Source organism: Malaya genurostris, chromosome 2 (genome assembly GCF_030247185.1).
Source record: "Malaya genurostris strain Urasoe2022 chromosome 2, Malgen_1.1, whole genome shotgun sequence".
In the NCBI taxonomy this organism is placed as follows: domain Eukaryota; kingdom Metazoa; phylum Arthropoda; class Insecta; order Diptera; family Culicidae; genus Malaya; species Malaya genurostris.
The window spans coordinates 35,430,296-35,447,593 of NC_080571.1; the positions used below are offsets into that span (position 1 = coordinate 35,430,296).

At 39.3% G+C, this 17,298-nt stretch overlaps 1 protein-coding gene across 1 annotated transcript; it reads right to left on the reverse strand.

The window, feature by feature from the left end:
• Positions 1-1,514: 1,514 nt before the first annotated feature.
• Positions 1,515-12,781, reverse strand: LOC131429993 (shematrin-like protein 2). Its single transcript, XM_058594592.1, has 3 exons — positions 12,598-12,781; positions 2,087-2,369; positions 1,515-1,925 (listed from the first exon to the last, which is right to left on the reverse strand). Exons 1-3 carry the CDS (start codon positions 12,607-12,609, stop codon positions 1,684-1,686), a joined length of 537 nt encoding a protein of 178 aa, XP_058450575.1. The 5' UTR covers positions 12,610-12,781; the 3' UTR covers positions 1,515-1,683.
• Between the last annotated feature and the right edge of the window lie 4,517 nt (positions 12,782-17,298).

The window sequence follows — 17,298 nt, forward strand, 5'->3', positions numbered from 1 at the left end:
GTGCCGAAGACTTCAAATCACTTAGGCCAATATTAAAAGCGTAAACAATTGTTTCCTGCTAATTTTGCTTCTTAGACCACTGTGCACTGTAAAGAAAGCATAAGGCTCCTCCTCTCTTCTGGCCGGATTTGGCTTCAGCCCACTACGCCAACTTCGTTCTTCAGTGGTTGTCAAAAAATAATGTACAATTCGTGTAAAAAGACATCAACCCACCGAACTGCCCGGATCTTCGGCCAACTGAAAGGTATTGGGCAATTGTCAAGCGGCACTTTCGGAAGGAAGGTACAGTGTTCCAAAACATGCAGGAGTTATAAAAAACTGGACAGCTGCCACCAGGAAAGTCACAAAAGTAACTATGCAGAATTTAATGAAGAATGTCAAATCCAAAGTGCGAGAGTTTCGCAGAATATAATCAGTGAAATGCATAAAAATGTAATTTTTCTACAATATATCGAAAACTGATGTCAAAATATGTGTTTTTTTCGCTTTTTTATTCAATAATCAACGTTGCTAACTACTTTTCGATGCACTCCTTATTACTTCTTCGAGCAAAGGTTTCTATTTCGCTGGAATTTCAATAAAATGTATGTAAATCTTAATTTTAAAGCAAAATCTGCAACAGAAAATCCATATAGAAATGTGTTAATTGCTGATGCAGTGTATGGTAGTGCAAGGGAACTGAAACGAAATTATTTTTCACTGGACGTTTTCTGCAAAATGGAAAAGGTTTCTTTTAAAAGTTTCTACTTTTCCTTGAATTGCCATTATAAGCAGAAACGACTGATTTGTTTCATTTTCAACTATATGATAGTTTCACCTGATCAAATCCGGGAAAAAGATGATGAAACTTGTTTTTACGCATCTTTCCCCTTGTAATTCTTGTAATTTTTGTATTGATTCATGTTCTGATATATGTAATAAGAACAATTTATCTCAAAATAATTCATCTGAAAGAGCAAACTACTTTTTAATGATCTCTTTCTGGCTCGATGTTCTTCATCGCGCTCTTCCACAACCGCGCGACAAGTTAGAACCTTAAATAGTCATTAAGAAACACCAGCGGAATAGCAAATGTTTTCTCCACACGCGCGAAGCGTAAAGTAATAAAAAGAAAGTGTGATTCGTGTAACAACCGTCCGCCATATTCCGGAGCGAATCAGGTCCAAACTTTTTAATTTATTACCCAGCATTGGAACTCCACTGAATAGAAAACGGCTTTCCATTCGGGTTGATCTGGCTTTATTGACCAACAGCAGAGAAACCGTCCGAGACCCGGTCTGACCCGCCATCGGATGGATGTGACAAGAATGGGAAAAATCAACCGAAAAATGAAAAGTAAATTGGAAAACTTTTTTGAAACAGTGATTATGCGATTATACGCTTCTCTTCGACCAAATCAACTTGAATGCGGCACTTCGCCGGTCACTCCGCGACGAAGCTTTTACGGGATTTTCCAGCTGACTGAATCTCGATGTTTTAAATCCTGCTTGGCTGAAAAGTGAAAGAATGCAAACAAAACCCAGCCAGTTGGAATTTTATTAAAAAATCCTGTCCATGGTTATAACAATTGCATCAGATTACGATATTGACGTATGTATATATATTCTAGGTTAACAATAAATAGTGGCATAATTAGGGCAACCTATCTACAGAATGGCGTGGTGAGTCCTGAGGTTCGTTTCGTTAGTACACATATCCTCCGTGGTAACCGGCGAGTCCGGTATATCCCAGGGCGTGGGAGCCAACCGTGGATCCGTAATGTGGGTAGGTGTGGATCACCTTACTGTAGGACGTGGTAGCCGGCTGGACAACTTTGGCGTAGCTTGCTCCACTAGCGGCCGGAATGGCACCGTATCCGAGTCCACCGTAACCGGTGCTGTAGCCCGTGGTGTATCCCGGATAGAAACCATGGTAACCGGTATAACCTGTGGGAAATGTTTCGAAAAATTATTCCTCCTACGGACACGGCGTCAATCGGTTTCGATTGAGTCAACAGTGTGGGTGTCAAAATTCTCTGCCAGTTGGCACGACACTGACAAAGTGTCATTTCAACAAATGCCCATAGGAACAAAAAAAAACAACTTACCAGCCCCGGTGGCAGCCGGAATGCCCGTATATCCAGCCTTGATGACGGTGGTGGTGGTGGCAACCGGAGCCACGTAACCGGTGGCCGGATGATAACCGGTGGCCGTGTAGCCGAGTGGGGCATCATAGCCGAACCCGGACAGTCCATAGCCGAGCCCGATGCCTCGCTTTTCGGTTTTTTTGCTCACCCCTTCAGGTCCATCCGCAACGGCCGACAAAGCCGAAATCGAGTCCAGGGGGATGGCACCGGCCAGGCAGACAATGGCGGAGACGGTGAATATTGCCTGCAATAAGATTGAAACGAGAGAAGCATAAATATCGGAATGTCGGGCGCAACACGTGGGTCCTCTCGTCCGTCGCAGCTTGCAGCACGCCACTAACGGGTGGGCATTTTTCCAACACGGAACTCTACCAGAAGAACATTTCGTTCAATCGGAAACGTTTTATTTTCTACGACAATGGGGCGGGAAGTTGTAAATTTTGGTTAGGAAAGAATTTATTGAATGTTGTTTTTTTTATCAAAATGACGGTTGGTTCTAAGTTAGGGCAACAAAAACAGCACACAGTGAAAATCTATTGTAAGATTTTTTAGGCGTATCCATGAATCAAGATCTGCATGCGAATCAAGTTGGTGGGGTTCGTCGACGCAGTATTTGATTTCAATTGAAATAATGGATTTAGGCTGTCGTATTTCCAGATAGAAACAAGTGAAAAACGATCGTATAAGAGATGAAGAGCTGCTTAAAATATTGTACCAATGTGACCAATACGGCCACCACATACAACTATTTTTCAGATTTCGTCTTCGACTATTCAATGCATTGGCAGTTTGTGTTGAACTGCGGATGCCACCTAGCGGTTCAATATAAACTGCTGATGCATTACATTGACGGTGGATAGGAACCAGGGAAAATAACTTTAAAAGTAATGGTAAAACTTTATTTGTTCATATATTTGTGAATAGAGTGGGATAAAGTAATGATATTTGTGAGTAAAAAAGGAATACAGTTAAAACAACCAAATGTAATCATTGAAACAATTAAAATCACTTATCAGAATAGAGTTGACTTATCGCATATCCATGCTCTTTCTGGATTCTCGTGGAACAAACTCTGTTTCAATAGCTTTTTTAAAAAAGGTTAGTAGATAACGTCCGCCATTAAACTTTTTTTTTGAACTAGGGGTTATTTTGACATTGGTAACCTTAATGTCACTTCTGATTTGACAGAAACTTAGTTTTATCCTTCCGCTGAACGAAAATGGTTGTGTATACGCTTAAGAAACGCGTGAAAATAGTACAATTTTACTTTGAAAATCATGGTAATGTTGCGGAATGTGTGCCAAAAAATCATATTCTCGGATGAGGCACATTTTCATCTCGGCGGGTATGTTACCAAGCGAAATTGTCGCATCTGGGGGACGAAAAACCCGCACGTTATCATGGAGAAGCCGATGCATCCTCAGAGAGTGACGGTTTGGTGCGGATTTTGGTCTGGTGGCATCATTGGGTCATTTTTTTTTAAAAAATGAGGCAGGAGCCGCCGCCACGGTCAATGGCGAGCGCTACCGCGCCATGATTAGCGATTGGTTCTTCCCGTTACTCGAAGAGGAAGAATTGGACACCATTTGGTTCCAACAAGACTGCGCTCCGTGCCACACAGCCAACGCTACGATCGATCTTTTGCGCACAGTCTTCGAAGATCGAATTATCAGTCGAAATTCGGATGTCGTTTGGCCGCTTCGGAGCTGTGATTTGGCGCCGTTAGACTATTTTCTTTGGAGGACTGTCAAAGATTAGTGTTATGTGGACAAGCCAGAGACAATTCAAGCCTTGAAGGAAAAAATTCGTGCAGCCATAGCTGAAATAAAGCTGCATACAATCGAAAATGTACTAAAAAACTGAACCGACCGTATGGCGTACTGCAAGGCCAGCCGAGGCAGCCATTTGAATGAAATGATATTCCAAAATTAACCGGAATGATTGTACTTTAATATGAACAAATAAATTTTGAAATCGGATCAACCGTTTGTGTTTTATTGCATGTTTAAAAAAAAAGTTACATTGCGGACCCTGTACAAATAAAACGGAATGATTCTTTTTCTTTGGTGTTAAAAAATCTAAATTCTGTATCTGGAATTCTTTAACCGAATTTTGTAGCTGTATGCTAGAACTGAATTCGGGACCTTAAATTTGATGCAAGATTCTTTAACAGATTTCAAAGCTGAACTCGGGAACTGAGTTCTGAAACTGAGTTCTGGACCTGAATTCTGGTTCACTGGACAACTGGACCTGTGTTCTGGAATTGGGTTAAATTTCGAAACTGAGGTCAAGATTCTGGTTCGACACTGAATTCTAAGCCTGAATCCTAGCCCATAACTATGGAATCTGATCTGCAACTGAATTTTAGTAACTTCTAATCTGTTTAATGGTTTCGGTTGCCGAAACATGTTTCCTAAGATGTGCCTTCGTTAATGCCCAAAATTCCTCAATTGGTCGAAGTTATGGGATTCGTGTCTTTTGGTACGAAAGTGGCATTTTTGGTAGTTTACCATTCTACCGTTGATTTCGAGTAGTGGCAAGAAGCAAGATCTGGCCAGAAGACAACAGGATCCTTGTGGCTTCGAATCATAGGTAGAAGTCGTTTTTGTAAACATTCCTTGATGTATATTTCGCTGTTCATTAAAGCAGTGGTGATGAAGGGTTTCGAAATCTTACCGCAGCTGCAAATTGCTTGCCAGACCATAGCTTTCTTACCAAATTATTCGATTTCAACCGATGCCTTGGACTGGTTTAACACTTGCCCTTCTCGCACCGTATAATATTGTGGTCCCGGCAAGGATTTGTAATCGAGTTTCACGTAGGTTTCGTCGTCCATGATTATGCAGTTCAAATTTCCAGCAAGAATCGTATTGTACAGCTTTCGAACCCTCGGCCTGATCGATGCTTCTTGTTTCGGACTACGTTTTGGTTGTTTCTGCTTCTTCTAGGTTCGAAGACTCAAACGTTCCTTAGCACGAAGAACATTTGACTTCGAAGTGCCCACTTTTTTGGCCACATCCCGTACTGAAACCTCCTTCTTTTGCTCGAACGCCTTCAGTATACGTTTATCCAACTGAGGGCTAGCAGGACATTTTTTTAGACCCGTTTTCGGTTTATCCTTAAAGGTGTTATCCTCACCGAGCTTCCTGATTGCATTTCGCACGGCTTTTTCACTTACTACTTCCATTTTTGCTATCTTTCTCAGTGACAGTCCGCGTTCTGTGCACCAAACTAATGAAAAAGATTAAACAACTGCACAAATGGTTAGAGAAGAGTGTAAACAACAAGACGCAGCCATAAAAATTGACAGATTCTGAACCATTGCGAAATGGCAGCGGTTTTTGGTAGCGTCCATACTTTCTGGGACAGTCTTTAGGTGCTCAAAAGTTTAAATATCATACCTTCCCGTGTGTCTATGATGACATTTGGACAATAGAATGGCATCGACTGAGTGCTATCGCCTTCAGCGTTAGTAGCAGAATGAGAGGGTGCGAATTGGCTTTGTATTGAAACACGAAAATTATTGAAAATCCTAGAAATAGGTCAAGTATTTCGCCTTGACGTCCTATTGCTAAAGTGTATTTGAACCCTTAATGTGACTTTAAATTGTCAATTTGTTTTCATGAAAATCATCTGCACCAATCCTTGTAATTCATAAATTAGCATTTTGCATATTATCCTTATATAACTTGATGCATAAAGCAAAATCAAGAGGTAAGAATAACTTTTTGTGTATAAAAAATAATTTTATTTTTATTATAAGTGTTGTATGCAAGTGTGCAATATCCATGTTTCTATGTTCCAAAGGTTTAATTGGCTGGTTCAGAAGACTGAAGGTTTGGAAGATTTCGATACGGTAAGAAATGAAACATTGAATGCAAACTCAAGTACTGGTAAAATTAGAAAATTTCAACTATTCATACAAAACTGAAGAACATAAACTAAAATAACGTCGATTGCTTGCCAATTGCAAAGGGTCGAAAGTCTTTCTATAATATTTGTATCCATTGGATGCACACATTTCATTTAGGCGGGGCTGGTCGATGGAACGGTGACCAAATTTGGAAACAAAATTTAGCCCCAGGATCCAAAACCGGAATTTTGCTCAAAAATCTTCAGAATTTAATTCTTGAACTCTGTTACACTTCTAGAATTAAAGTACTGAATTTTGGATTCAAATTATAGACCTACATTTTGGAACTGCATTCTGAACCTGGATTGTTGAATACGTTTTAGAACTGAATTCATGAAATACAACTGAATTTTGGATCTGAATTCTAGTCCTGGATTTCTAAAGCTGAGTTTCGGACAGGAATTTTGGAAGTAAAATCTGGTCTGAGCCTCAATTTCAGTTTCAGAATTAGGTTTCATAATTCAGATTCTATTCCAGAATTCATTTCCAAAATTTAACTCTAAAGTCGAGGTCTAGACTCAAGATCTTGATCTCAGTTCTAGATTTCGGTGCGAAATCCCGGCTTAGAATCAAGTACTAAGATCCGATTTCATTTCCAGAACTCTGAAACTCGATTCTGGCATTGAAATCTGGACGAGGAACTGAACAAAAATCTGATCTAGGATACTAAGACGGAGTTTCCGAACACAACTCTAGAATTGGATTCTGGTCCAAACGAGTCCACTATGAAGGCTAGAAGCATCGAAATTGTCTCTCTTCTTCCAAGGGTTAGCTGCTTAATACAAATGGTATTGTGCCTGCCAGAACGAAATGATAAACTTGTGCCACTGTCACAGATACTGCGCATTACATCGATATCAAATGTGCCCCAGTGTGCATCGTATTGTGCCTCAGAATGAGAACGATTGCGTTCTATTGTGCCATTCATAAGAAATTAATATATGAGCTGTACTGACATATTAAGATGTGATTGACATGATAATTTAATCATAAATATATTCCTAAAAGGTTTTCTCAGAACCACCCTTATTTATTATGAAAAAAACTATAGAAATTATTTCGTAATATTTAATTGTGTGTCAGAATGTTTGATGTAACTTATCCGTACTTTAGTGTAGGTGCATACTTTCAAATTCTAGTTGTGAAGAAGAGGAATGCTTGCACAATTCACACAATCGATCAACTAACTGATATTCGGAAGTGTGAAGAAAGCGTACCAATTTTATTCGTATTCACGACATCCAGTTATGCCTCTAACATTACCCACCCGTCTTTTTTCTTGGCATATATCATGACCTTAAATTAACTGCACATTTAATTTTTTCACAATGAAAACTAATGTGAAAACGGAAATGAATTGTTATTTTTGTGAATTGGCTTTAAATTAAATATGAAACCTACTATTTTTTTTTATTGTTGTTTGTTCAATGTTGTTACGTAGGATCGTCAGTAACTCGACAACATAAATAAAAATAATTAAATTTTTTAACTTTTTGTATTTTGTATACACCCAAACCTCCATTTACGATCTAAACGGGAGTTCGTAAATCAAAGTAGCTCGTATAAAAAGTTAACGTTTGTGTATTATCGGGACGGATGTGAAGATTAGATGCAAGCAAATGATGTTTGGCGTCGTTTCAAAATCCAAGATGGCGACATCCGGTTTATTGATATTCCCTTGAAGCTCTTACAATTAGCTCATCAGTGCTAAGGTTCCAAGCCCCCTAAATGACTACTATCTGTTGGCGGTCAGCATTGTCGTCAATTGGTTTCGTTACTATCGGCACGTTAGAACAGACATTGTACTTTTAGTGTGAAACAAGTGCGTTGCAAATAGCAATGACTTTACGTCTGCTTAGCGGATTATGCTGAATGCGAAACGTAAATAATTAAAATTAGTCATGCGCACTTAAGCATAAACCGAAAACCAAGAAGCTCCAAACTACCAAATGACTAGAATAATTTGATATATTTTGAGCACTTTTCACGGTGCAAAATTCGCACCAAACAAGTGCGAATAAAGCCAGCATTTGGCGGCTTCGCGTTCGAGAACAATGTGTAATATCGTAGAGAATTCCATAATTGGCTCTTCTGAAAGGCACAAATGAAACCCCTACAGTATTTTGATAGTTTCTTTCACTAAAATATGCAAATCCGAAATGAACTAATCGACATCAAAAGTAGGACCGCCCATTTGTGAAAGAGCTATAAACGGAATCACGAGAATGAATTGATTTGTAAAACTCTTGTTTAAATGTGTATTGTTTGTTTTTTATTTTGCGCTTTTTCTCTTATGAACAAAGAAAGTTAAGGCAAAAGCTTTAAAACTCGACTAATAAATATTGGAAATAGTGACATAGCATTCGATTCAGTTCATTGAATCCGCAATGTTTCCTAAGAGATGATTCTCACAAGCTTGGAGTAAAATGAATGCTTGAATTCTTCAATTTTATCGGTGGCCAATTTTTGTTTCCGAAAACACAGAGTGATAAGTGTTAAAAATTTTAAAACGTCTTCAAAAGTGACGCTGCAATAAACGAAAAACAAAATCTAAACTAGGCTCAAAAACAAAATCTAAACTCAGCTCAATACTTTCTCGATTTATAGGTCTTTTAGTTGAGGATTGAAAATAGCGACTTTAGTTTAACGGACCCCGGATGTACTGAAAATAGAGGAAAAAAATCTCGAGAAATTCGTATCGATTTATGTTTAGTTCTTGCTGTACTTTATACTATGTTGATCTGATGATTTTTTACGTAGTTCTAAATAAAAAACTTTGTTAAAATTACATTGAAAAGTGTTCACTGGTGGCGCTGATGATATCATCATGGCCTAACGCTAACTAAAGTAATATCGAATCGCTTTCACAATTTTTGGATCAAAAGTCAGTAAAATCGAAATGAGTTGGTTAGGTCATCAATTAATAAGATCTACGAATTGCAGATATCGAATTTTTCCCGTTGTCATCTATATGAACCTTTTTACATTCATGAATCAGACAAAAACGATTTATTGCACCATAACACCTTCGATTTGAAAAGGTCAATCTTTCCATATCTGATAAATTTATGATAGTCGCATTTCGTAGTATTTTGCTTACTTCCAATCCGGAACCATCAGCTGGGATTCGAAATTTGCAATGTAGAATCTAAAGCAACCGACCCGCATTATAAGACTTTCCATTTGAATCATTTTTCTGTGAGTCAATCTAGGTAGATATCAAACAATCAAACCGGAATGAAAGTTCAATTGATTTGATGATTTTTGGACAATACTTGCGGGGATTCTTGCTGGGGTATCGCAAACTAATGTGACTTTGGTCACTTGGTTGATTGGGCAATTGGTTGATAATCAATCATAAAAACTTGCTATTCGAATCGATGTTATATACAAGTTCGAATCGATCAGCCATCTCCGAGAAAATTAAGTGCACATTTTAATCAAATATACCCGCCAATCGACATACATACACGTACGAGGTCTGTTAAAAAAGTACCCGGAATTCTCATTTTTCTAAAAAAAATACTTATTTATTCGTCTACATCTATATGGTCCCCTTCAAAGTAATCCCCCCTGGATATAATACACTTATGCCAGCGTTTTTTCCATTCTTCGAAACACCCCTGATGGTCACTTTTTGTAATGCTCTGTAGCACTCTCAGTGATTCTGCCTTTATCTCTTCAATCGATGAAAAACGTTGTCCTTTCATGGGTCTCTTCAACTTTGGGAACAGGAAAAAATCACACGAAGCGATATCTGGTGAATAAGGAGGTTGGGGCATTATTAAAGTCTTGTTTTTTTTTATCAAGATTCAGCAGTTTTGGAACGAATTTTGCTGCCACTCGTTTCATGCCCAAAACATTTGAAAAAATATGATGGCATGAGCCAACTGATATGCCAACTTCATCAGCAACTTCTCTAATTGTGATTCGGCGATCATCCATAATCATTTTTTCCACTTTTCCCACATTTTCATCGATTATTGACGTGCTGGGTCGACCGGAGCGTTCGTCGTCTTCAACGTCTTCGCGGCCATCTTGGAAACGCTTATACCACTCGTAAACACTTGTATTTTTCATAGCAGACTCACCGTAGGCTCTCTGTAACATTTCGCACACTTGGTTACACTTTATTTCATTTTTCACGCAAAAATTAATACAAATTCTTTGACTCTTCAATTCTTCCATTGTTTAAACTAACAAAAATCACCGAGCTCAAAAAACACACGTCTACACCAGCCGCTACAAGACAGAATGTAAACAATGAATACAGCTGAAAATTTCACCATACATTAGGGACATATGTACCAACACAATAAAAAAATTTTTTTGACCACCGGACTCTCCAGACGCGCGCAATTAAAAAATTCCGGGAACTTTTTGAACAGACCTCGTACAGACAATTCACTACTTCAAATGAACGAGCGAACTGATTCGAATTGAAAGTCGGCCCCTTTGTCATTCCTATGCCGGTTGGATGGAAACGACGAAAGAGATGAAGAGCGATAGATTATTTTTCTAGCAATATGGACTTACACTAGTTCTTATATGATGTCAATATATCCTCCCAACCTCAGTTGGTTCTCATGCCCCGATGCAATCGTAGCGTATGTTGGCAACTCAAAACTTCCCGGTTCGAAACCAGTCGCTTAACTGTTCATGGTTTTTTTTTATCGCGTAGTACTAAATTTGTAACAAATTTATATATAATATTGATATTTACATTTCAAGGTTTGTAACAATTTTGTTATCACCTAAGTTAAATTGAGTTATAATTTTTGTTGTTTTAACTATTAACGAGGCCAAGCTTATGACTAATTTAGATAGAAAAAACGAAACAACCAAGGATACAATTTTGTTATCCCTTGTTGATCGGAAAGGCATTAAATTCTGTTCCCAAAATCTAGTTTCAGAATCTTAGTTTTAACGTTTGAACCTGTGTTCTAAAATTAAATTTTAAACCTTGAATTAAGCTCGTTCCTTCTGACCAGAATCCATAGGTTCTAAATTCAATTCCAAAATTCAGTTTTGGAATTCAGTTTTGGAATTCAGTTTATCAATTCGGTTCCAGAATCCAACCCAAACACGCAAACGGTCTGTTGAAGCTGTTGTTGTTGGGGGAAAGTTCTCACGCATTTGAAGAAACGATAGTCCGATTTCTTGACCTTTTATACTCGTCCAGTTGAACATCGGAACTGAAACTACCTCAAAACCATTATCCGAGTACGAAAAAGGCAAGTAGGCCTCATGGACTCCAAAAGTTTGAGAAAACTGGATGTTGGAGTTATGTATGGTTATTTCACATTATTGAAAATTTGAAATTGCTGTTTACATTTTAAAATAGAATGGAGAAAGAATTGAGATATTCACGATAAAGTTCTATCCATTCTTCTACAGGGCGACTTTTGAAAAGAGGCACCCCATAGTAAAGTAAGATGTATTTACGTCAAAAAAACATTCTTTTGATGCAGTTACTATTCGTAACAAAGCCTGACAACAGAAGACAAGCTAAACTGTTACTAAACTAACTAAATTTAAATAGGTACAAACACAATTTCGTTCAACGCCATAAATCAAATTCATCATCTCAACTATGAAGCAATTTCCCATAAATCTGTCTGTAACTGTCCACAAAACTTGCGAGTCACATTTTCTTCCATCCTGTTTCCAACTAGGCTAACAATGCTCTATTTTTCTTACTTTCTTTCTTCCCTTCCAGTCCCAACAGATCGGGCAGATCTTTTTTTTTTCGTCCTCTGGCTGCACTCATAGTTCTCACTGTTGACTTGTAAAACTAATTTCTTCTGTCGGAACTCCACCATCAGAATCAGCAGACAACGGCTGCTCCACGGTGGACTTTCTCCGAACATACACACACAGACACACAGTGAACATTTGCAAACATTATCAAGTTTCTTGTCGGTGTCGGTTTCACCTTCGAGGGGGGTTGGTTGAAGTGAATGAGAAGTTATGTTGCTTCCGCGTATGTCTGCTCCTGATGGGAGACAGAACTCAAGAGAGCAACGGGCGGAACGTTAAAGGAAAAACTTTCAAATTGCATTATTCTTTCCAACAAAGAACACATTAAGCAACTGGATTTGATTCATTGACAATTTGAATATTTTGAAATTGGATGTTGCTTGAATGGGGCACAATTTTCTGTTTTCTATAAATGAAAATGATTTTGAAAAAAAAAGTCTCTTCAAATCTAATTTCCGCACAATGTCATCATTAGATTTGCAACCGGAAAGCACCTGTCCCCGTCACCGCCGCCCTTCTGCCATCGTCAATCACAAGACTTCAAGTATAAGTACTCAAATTTAGCGGAAGGACCGGCACCGAGAGAGATTTTCACTGCGCCAGGACGCCTCGCAACGACAAACTTTCGGTCCGAAATCACTTTTAAGCCGCCACCCTGACAGTGCAACAGTATTTTTGTGCAATTGAAAAACAAACCGGGAAGTAACATAAAATTCACTTTAAGTCTCTGCCTCTGCTGGTTTTTTTGTTTGTTTTTTTTTTGTTCCTGGTTCCGAGCAGTGGGCGGAATTTCACTCACCAGCACTTTCATTGTCGTAGGATTTTGACTGCACTTGACACCGCTGGTGAAGAGTTATAAGCAAACTTTTGAATCACTGTTGCCACAGAATTCACTAGGAACGTTAGGAGGAACCGAGCGTACGCTTTGTGCGATAATAACGAGTTCTTCGACCAGGTTCACGACTATCTTATATTTATAGTGAACAAGAGTGGGGCATCTCCAAGTTCTGCCAATCTGCCGAAGACAACGCACTGCATTCCGTATCAACTGTAATCGCTAATTGGGTGTGCACTCCGCGTGTACCGTTTCGTGAAACACGAAGGGGGGAGGTGCACTTTATGTAAGAATTTTCACACCCAATCCCACGCGCGAACCATTACCTGTGCGGTGCCCGAGACAGACACGACGGCAGCATCGGATGGCTCTCAAGGTGCTGGGGGTGTTGAATCGCAATACGAAACTTATCTCGTTCTGGGTAAACACTAGGTGCTTTGCTTTGCTTTGCTGCTTTACTACACTCACGAACGATGTGACCGCCTCCGATGGAAGCTGTTACAGCCGCTGTCGAGAAGAGCTAAGCCCTTTTTCGTACTTGTTCAAGCGGCTTAGAGCAGTTTGCTGGCATGCAATGCCGTAGGATTTTTCACCCACCGCCGCCCACCGTAGTTTAGTTTGTAACGAAAGGGATAATCAGTCTCGGTTGTTGTCTTTGCCTTGTACCTACAGAACAACATCTGCACTGCACTGCACTGACAGATACTCAACACAGTTGGTTCTCATTCTAACTTGCAATATGAATCGTATTTTGTTAATTAAACAGCTTGTCTAGCACTAAACCGAAAACTAATTTTGCTGTAGATGGGATCCTCTGTAACGATTCCATTAGATTAGACCCGATCAAATTGAATCCAATTTACAATCGATTCCCGCTAATCCCTGCCATCCCCGTCCACTTTCACCTTCCAAGGACAGGGGGGGTTTGAGGCAAATCGTACCGATTCGGGTGTGCGGCATTAGAGTATACAACTAATCACAGCGTTTGCGTTAACCAATTACGAGCCTTTTGCAAAACCGATCCATTTAATGGTCGGATTACAATTATCCTGACCACCAATGGGGGTTCCGGTTCCGGGGCCGTCGTACACTCGACAGTCGACAGTGCAGATAGTGATGCACAATTCGCGATAACAATCGCTTTTCCACTGGTTCAATTAGGCAGGATGTTTTCAATAGCCGGTCGTGGTGACCGGGGTTATGTGATTTTATGTTGCGGCCTATTTAGGTGAGAACCGGTTTCCATTTGATGTATGCATAGGTCGGATTTCTTGCGCTTCGAGAGTTTTCAATGTTGAAAATCTACATCCTTTTGATGATAGAATGTTTTGAATATTTCCCATGCACAGTGGGGGAAAAAACTTTTTGAGTGTGGAAGTAAATCGGAATAGAAACCATTCATGGAACCCCATTTTATCGCTGCAGCATATTTACCAATTCAATGCGCTGGTGAACAAATAAATTTCTTCAAAGACGATTTGCAAAAACTTTCAAGATATCGATCTACATGTTTCGTAACAGGGGACCTGAATTCATATTCATAATCAATTCACTCCTGGTTATTTTTCAGTTCTATCATCCAATAGTCCAACTTGTTTTTCTTCCGTAAGAAACCCCTCTTCAATTAATCGGGTTCTTACAGATCAAAGTCACATTTGACGTATTCATGTAGCATTAAGAATTTCCAATGGAGCAATAATAAATCCGCCCTTTGACGACGAAATAGACCCAGAAATTAGTAATGTAATTATTACACAATTCACAAAAACTTCGTCGCCTTTTAAACACAATGTGACTGAAATTAATGTTTTATCACCTGAATCAAATATGTATGAATACATGTATGACAACGCTATTCTATTGGCAATATAACGCAAAACTAATTTTACCTGACGCGCCATCTAACATTCAATATTTGAACCTTTCTTAGGATGTCGAATGAATTTTACACGGGCTCTTATGGGGAACTCATATAATTTCAATTATATTGTAGAATTTTAGAATCTGTTACAAGAACTGTTCATTTCTTATTTCGTGTAATCATTTTTGATTTTATAAGATAATATGTAGACAAATAAAGACTGTCCCAGAATGTATGGACGCAACCAAAAACCGCTGCCATTTCGCAATGGTTCAGAATCTGTCAATTTTTATGACTACGTCCTGTTGTTTACACTTTTCTCTAACCACTTGTGCAGTTGTTTATTCGTTTTCATTAGTTTGTTTCGAAATGCGTGGACTTTCAGCAGAACAACGTCGAAAAATTGTGTACAAATGGTGGTGCACAGAACGCGGACTGTCACTGAGAAAGATGGCAAAAATAGAAGGAGTAAGTGAAAAGGCCGTGCGAAATGCAATCAGAAAGTTCGGTGAGGATAACACCTTTGAGGATAAACCGAAAACGAATCGAAAAAAAGGTCCTGCTAACCCTAAGTTGGATAAACGTATACTGAAGGAGTTCGAGCAAAAGAAGGAGGTTTCAGTTCGGGATGTGGCCAAAAAAGTGGGCAAATCGAAGTCAAATGTTCTTCGTGCTAAAGAACGTTTGAATCTTCGAACCTAGAAGAAACAGAAACAACCAAAACGTAGTTCTAAACAAGGAGCATCGATCAGGCCGAGGGTTCGAAAGCTGTACAATACGATTCTTGCTGGAAATTTGAACTGCATAATCATGGACGACGAAACCTACGTGAAACTCGATTACAAATCCTTGCCGGGACCAAAATATTATACGGTGCGAGAAGGGCAAGTGTTAAACCAGTCCGAGACATCGATTGAAGTCGAAAAATTTGGTAAGAAAGCTATGGTCTGGCAAGACATTTGTAGCTGCGGTGAGATTTCAAAACCCTTCATCATCACTGCTTCAATTAACAGCGAAATATACATCAAGGAATGTTTACAAAAATGACTTCTACCCATGATTCGAAGCCACAAGGATGCTGTTGTCTTCTGGCCAGATCTTGCTTCTTGCCACTACTCGAAATCAACGGTAGAAAGGTATACTACCAAAAATGTCACTTTCGTCCCAAAAGACATGATTCCACCAAATTGTCCACAACTTCGACCAATTGAGGAATTTTGGGCATTAACGAAGGCACATCTTAGGAAACATGTCTCGGCAGCCGAAACCATTCAACAGTTCGAAAAAAAAATGGAAAAAAGAAGTCTGTACGGAATTTAATGAGGAACGTTCGCAAAAAGGTTCGCCGGCTAGTCTACAATGGCTAAGTAGCAAATGTTGAGAATAATATTCTGTTGTTGTAAAGCCTGCTTCATTTAGAATTGGAACAAACTTTTGCTCATATTGTGGCGCTCCTGGTGGACGGATTTGGAAGCTCTTGGCGCCCACGTGTCGGGAATTTTGTCAGCTTCACGTATGATTTTTGACATTCCGAAAATCGACTGTACTTTGTAAATAATCAACATGGAAGCCGAAAGAAGGATAAAAATTGTGTACAGTTATTTGGAAAATCCATTGTGGTCTGCATCTAGGCTAGCTAAACAGCTGAAATTGCCCAGAAATACCGTATGGCGCGTTATCAAACGGTATAAGGAAACATTGACGACGATTCGGAAGCCTCAAGCCAATCGTCGGAGTGGAACTGTCGACCGGAAACTGCGTGGTAAGATTTTGAAGACGATTAACAGGAATCCTAATCTGTCGAACCGAGATTTGGCCAGAGAATTCGGTTCTGCCCATAGTACCGTGAGGAGAACTCGACTCCGGGAAGGAATCAAGTCGTATCGAGCTAGCAAACAGCCAAATCGGACCATGAAACAGAATAGTGTGGTCAAAATTCGTGCTGGGAAACTATATGACCAGGTGCTGACCAAGTTCAACGGGTGTCTTCTGATGGACGATGAAACCTGTGTCAAGGCTGACTTCGGTCAAATCCCAGGTCAAAAATTTTACTTGGCAACGGCTCGGGGGGATGTTCCAGCCAAATTTAAATTTGTTTTTGCCGACAAATTTGCAAGAAAATTTATGATTTGGCCGGGCATTTGCAGCTGCGGCAATAAAAAGAAAGTTTTCGTTACAAATAAGACAATGACATCGGAACTATACCAAAAAGAGTGTCTCCAAAAACGAATTTTGCCGTTCATTCGATCCCACGACCATCCTGTAATGTTTTGGCTAGATTTGGCAAGCTGTCATTACAGCAAAGCCGTTTAAGAATGGTATGCAGAGAAAGTGGTCCAGTTTGTTCCGAAAAACCTTAACCCACTCAACTGCCCCCAGTTCCGCCCTATTGAGAAATACTGGGCAATCATGAAGAGGAGACTCAAGGCAAAGGGAAACGTTGTCAAAGACATCAATCAGATGACGACCTGGTGGAATAAGATAGCTAAAACGATGGACGAAGAAGGTGTGCGCCGCCTACTGAGCCGTGTTACAGGAAAAATTCGAGAATTCCTTCAAAACCGTGACGAATAATTTTATCCGTATTTTTTCTTAAAAGTATGAAGAAAACGCTACATTTGTATAAAAAAAGATCTTGAATACAATAATAAATAACTGAAATACAGGCAATTGTCTTTGTTCCAATTCTAAATGAAGCAAGCTTTAGTCTAATATTATCAGTATATCGAATAAAATTTGAATATCTAACACTTGCGAATTATTTACAGCGATATCAAAGCGCGTCCATATTTTCTGGGACAGTC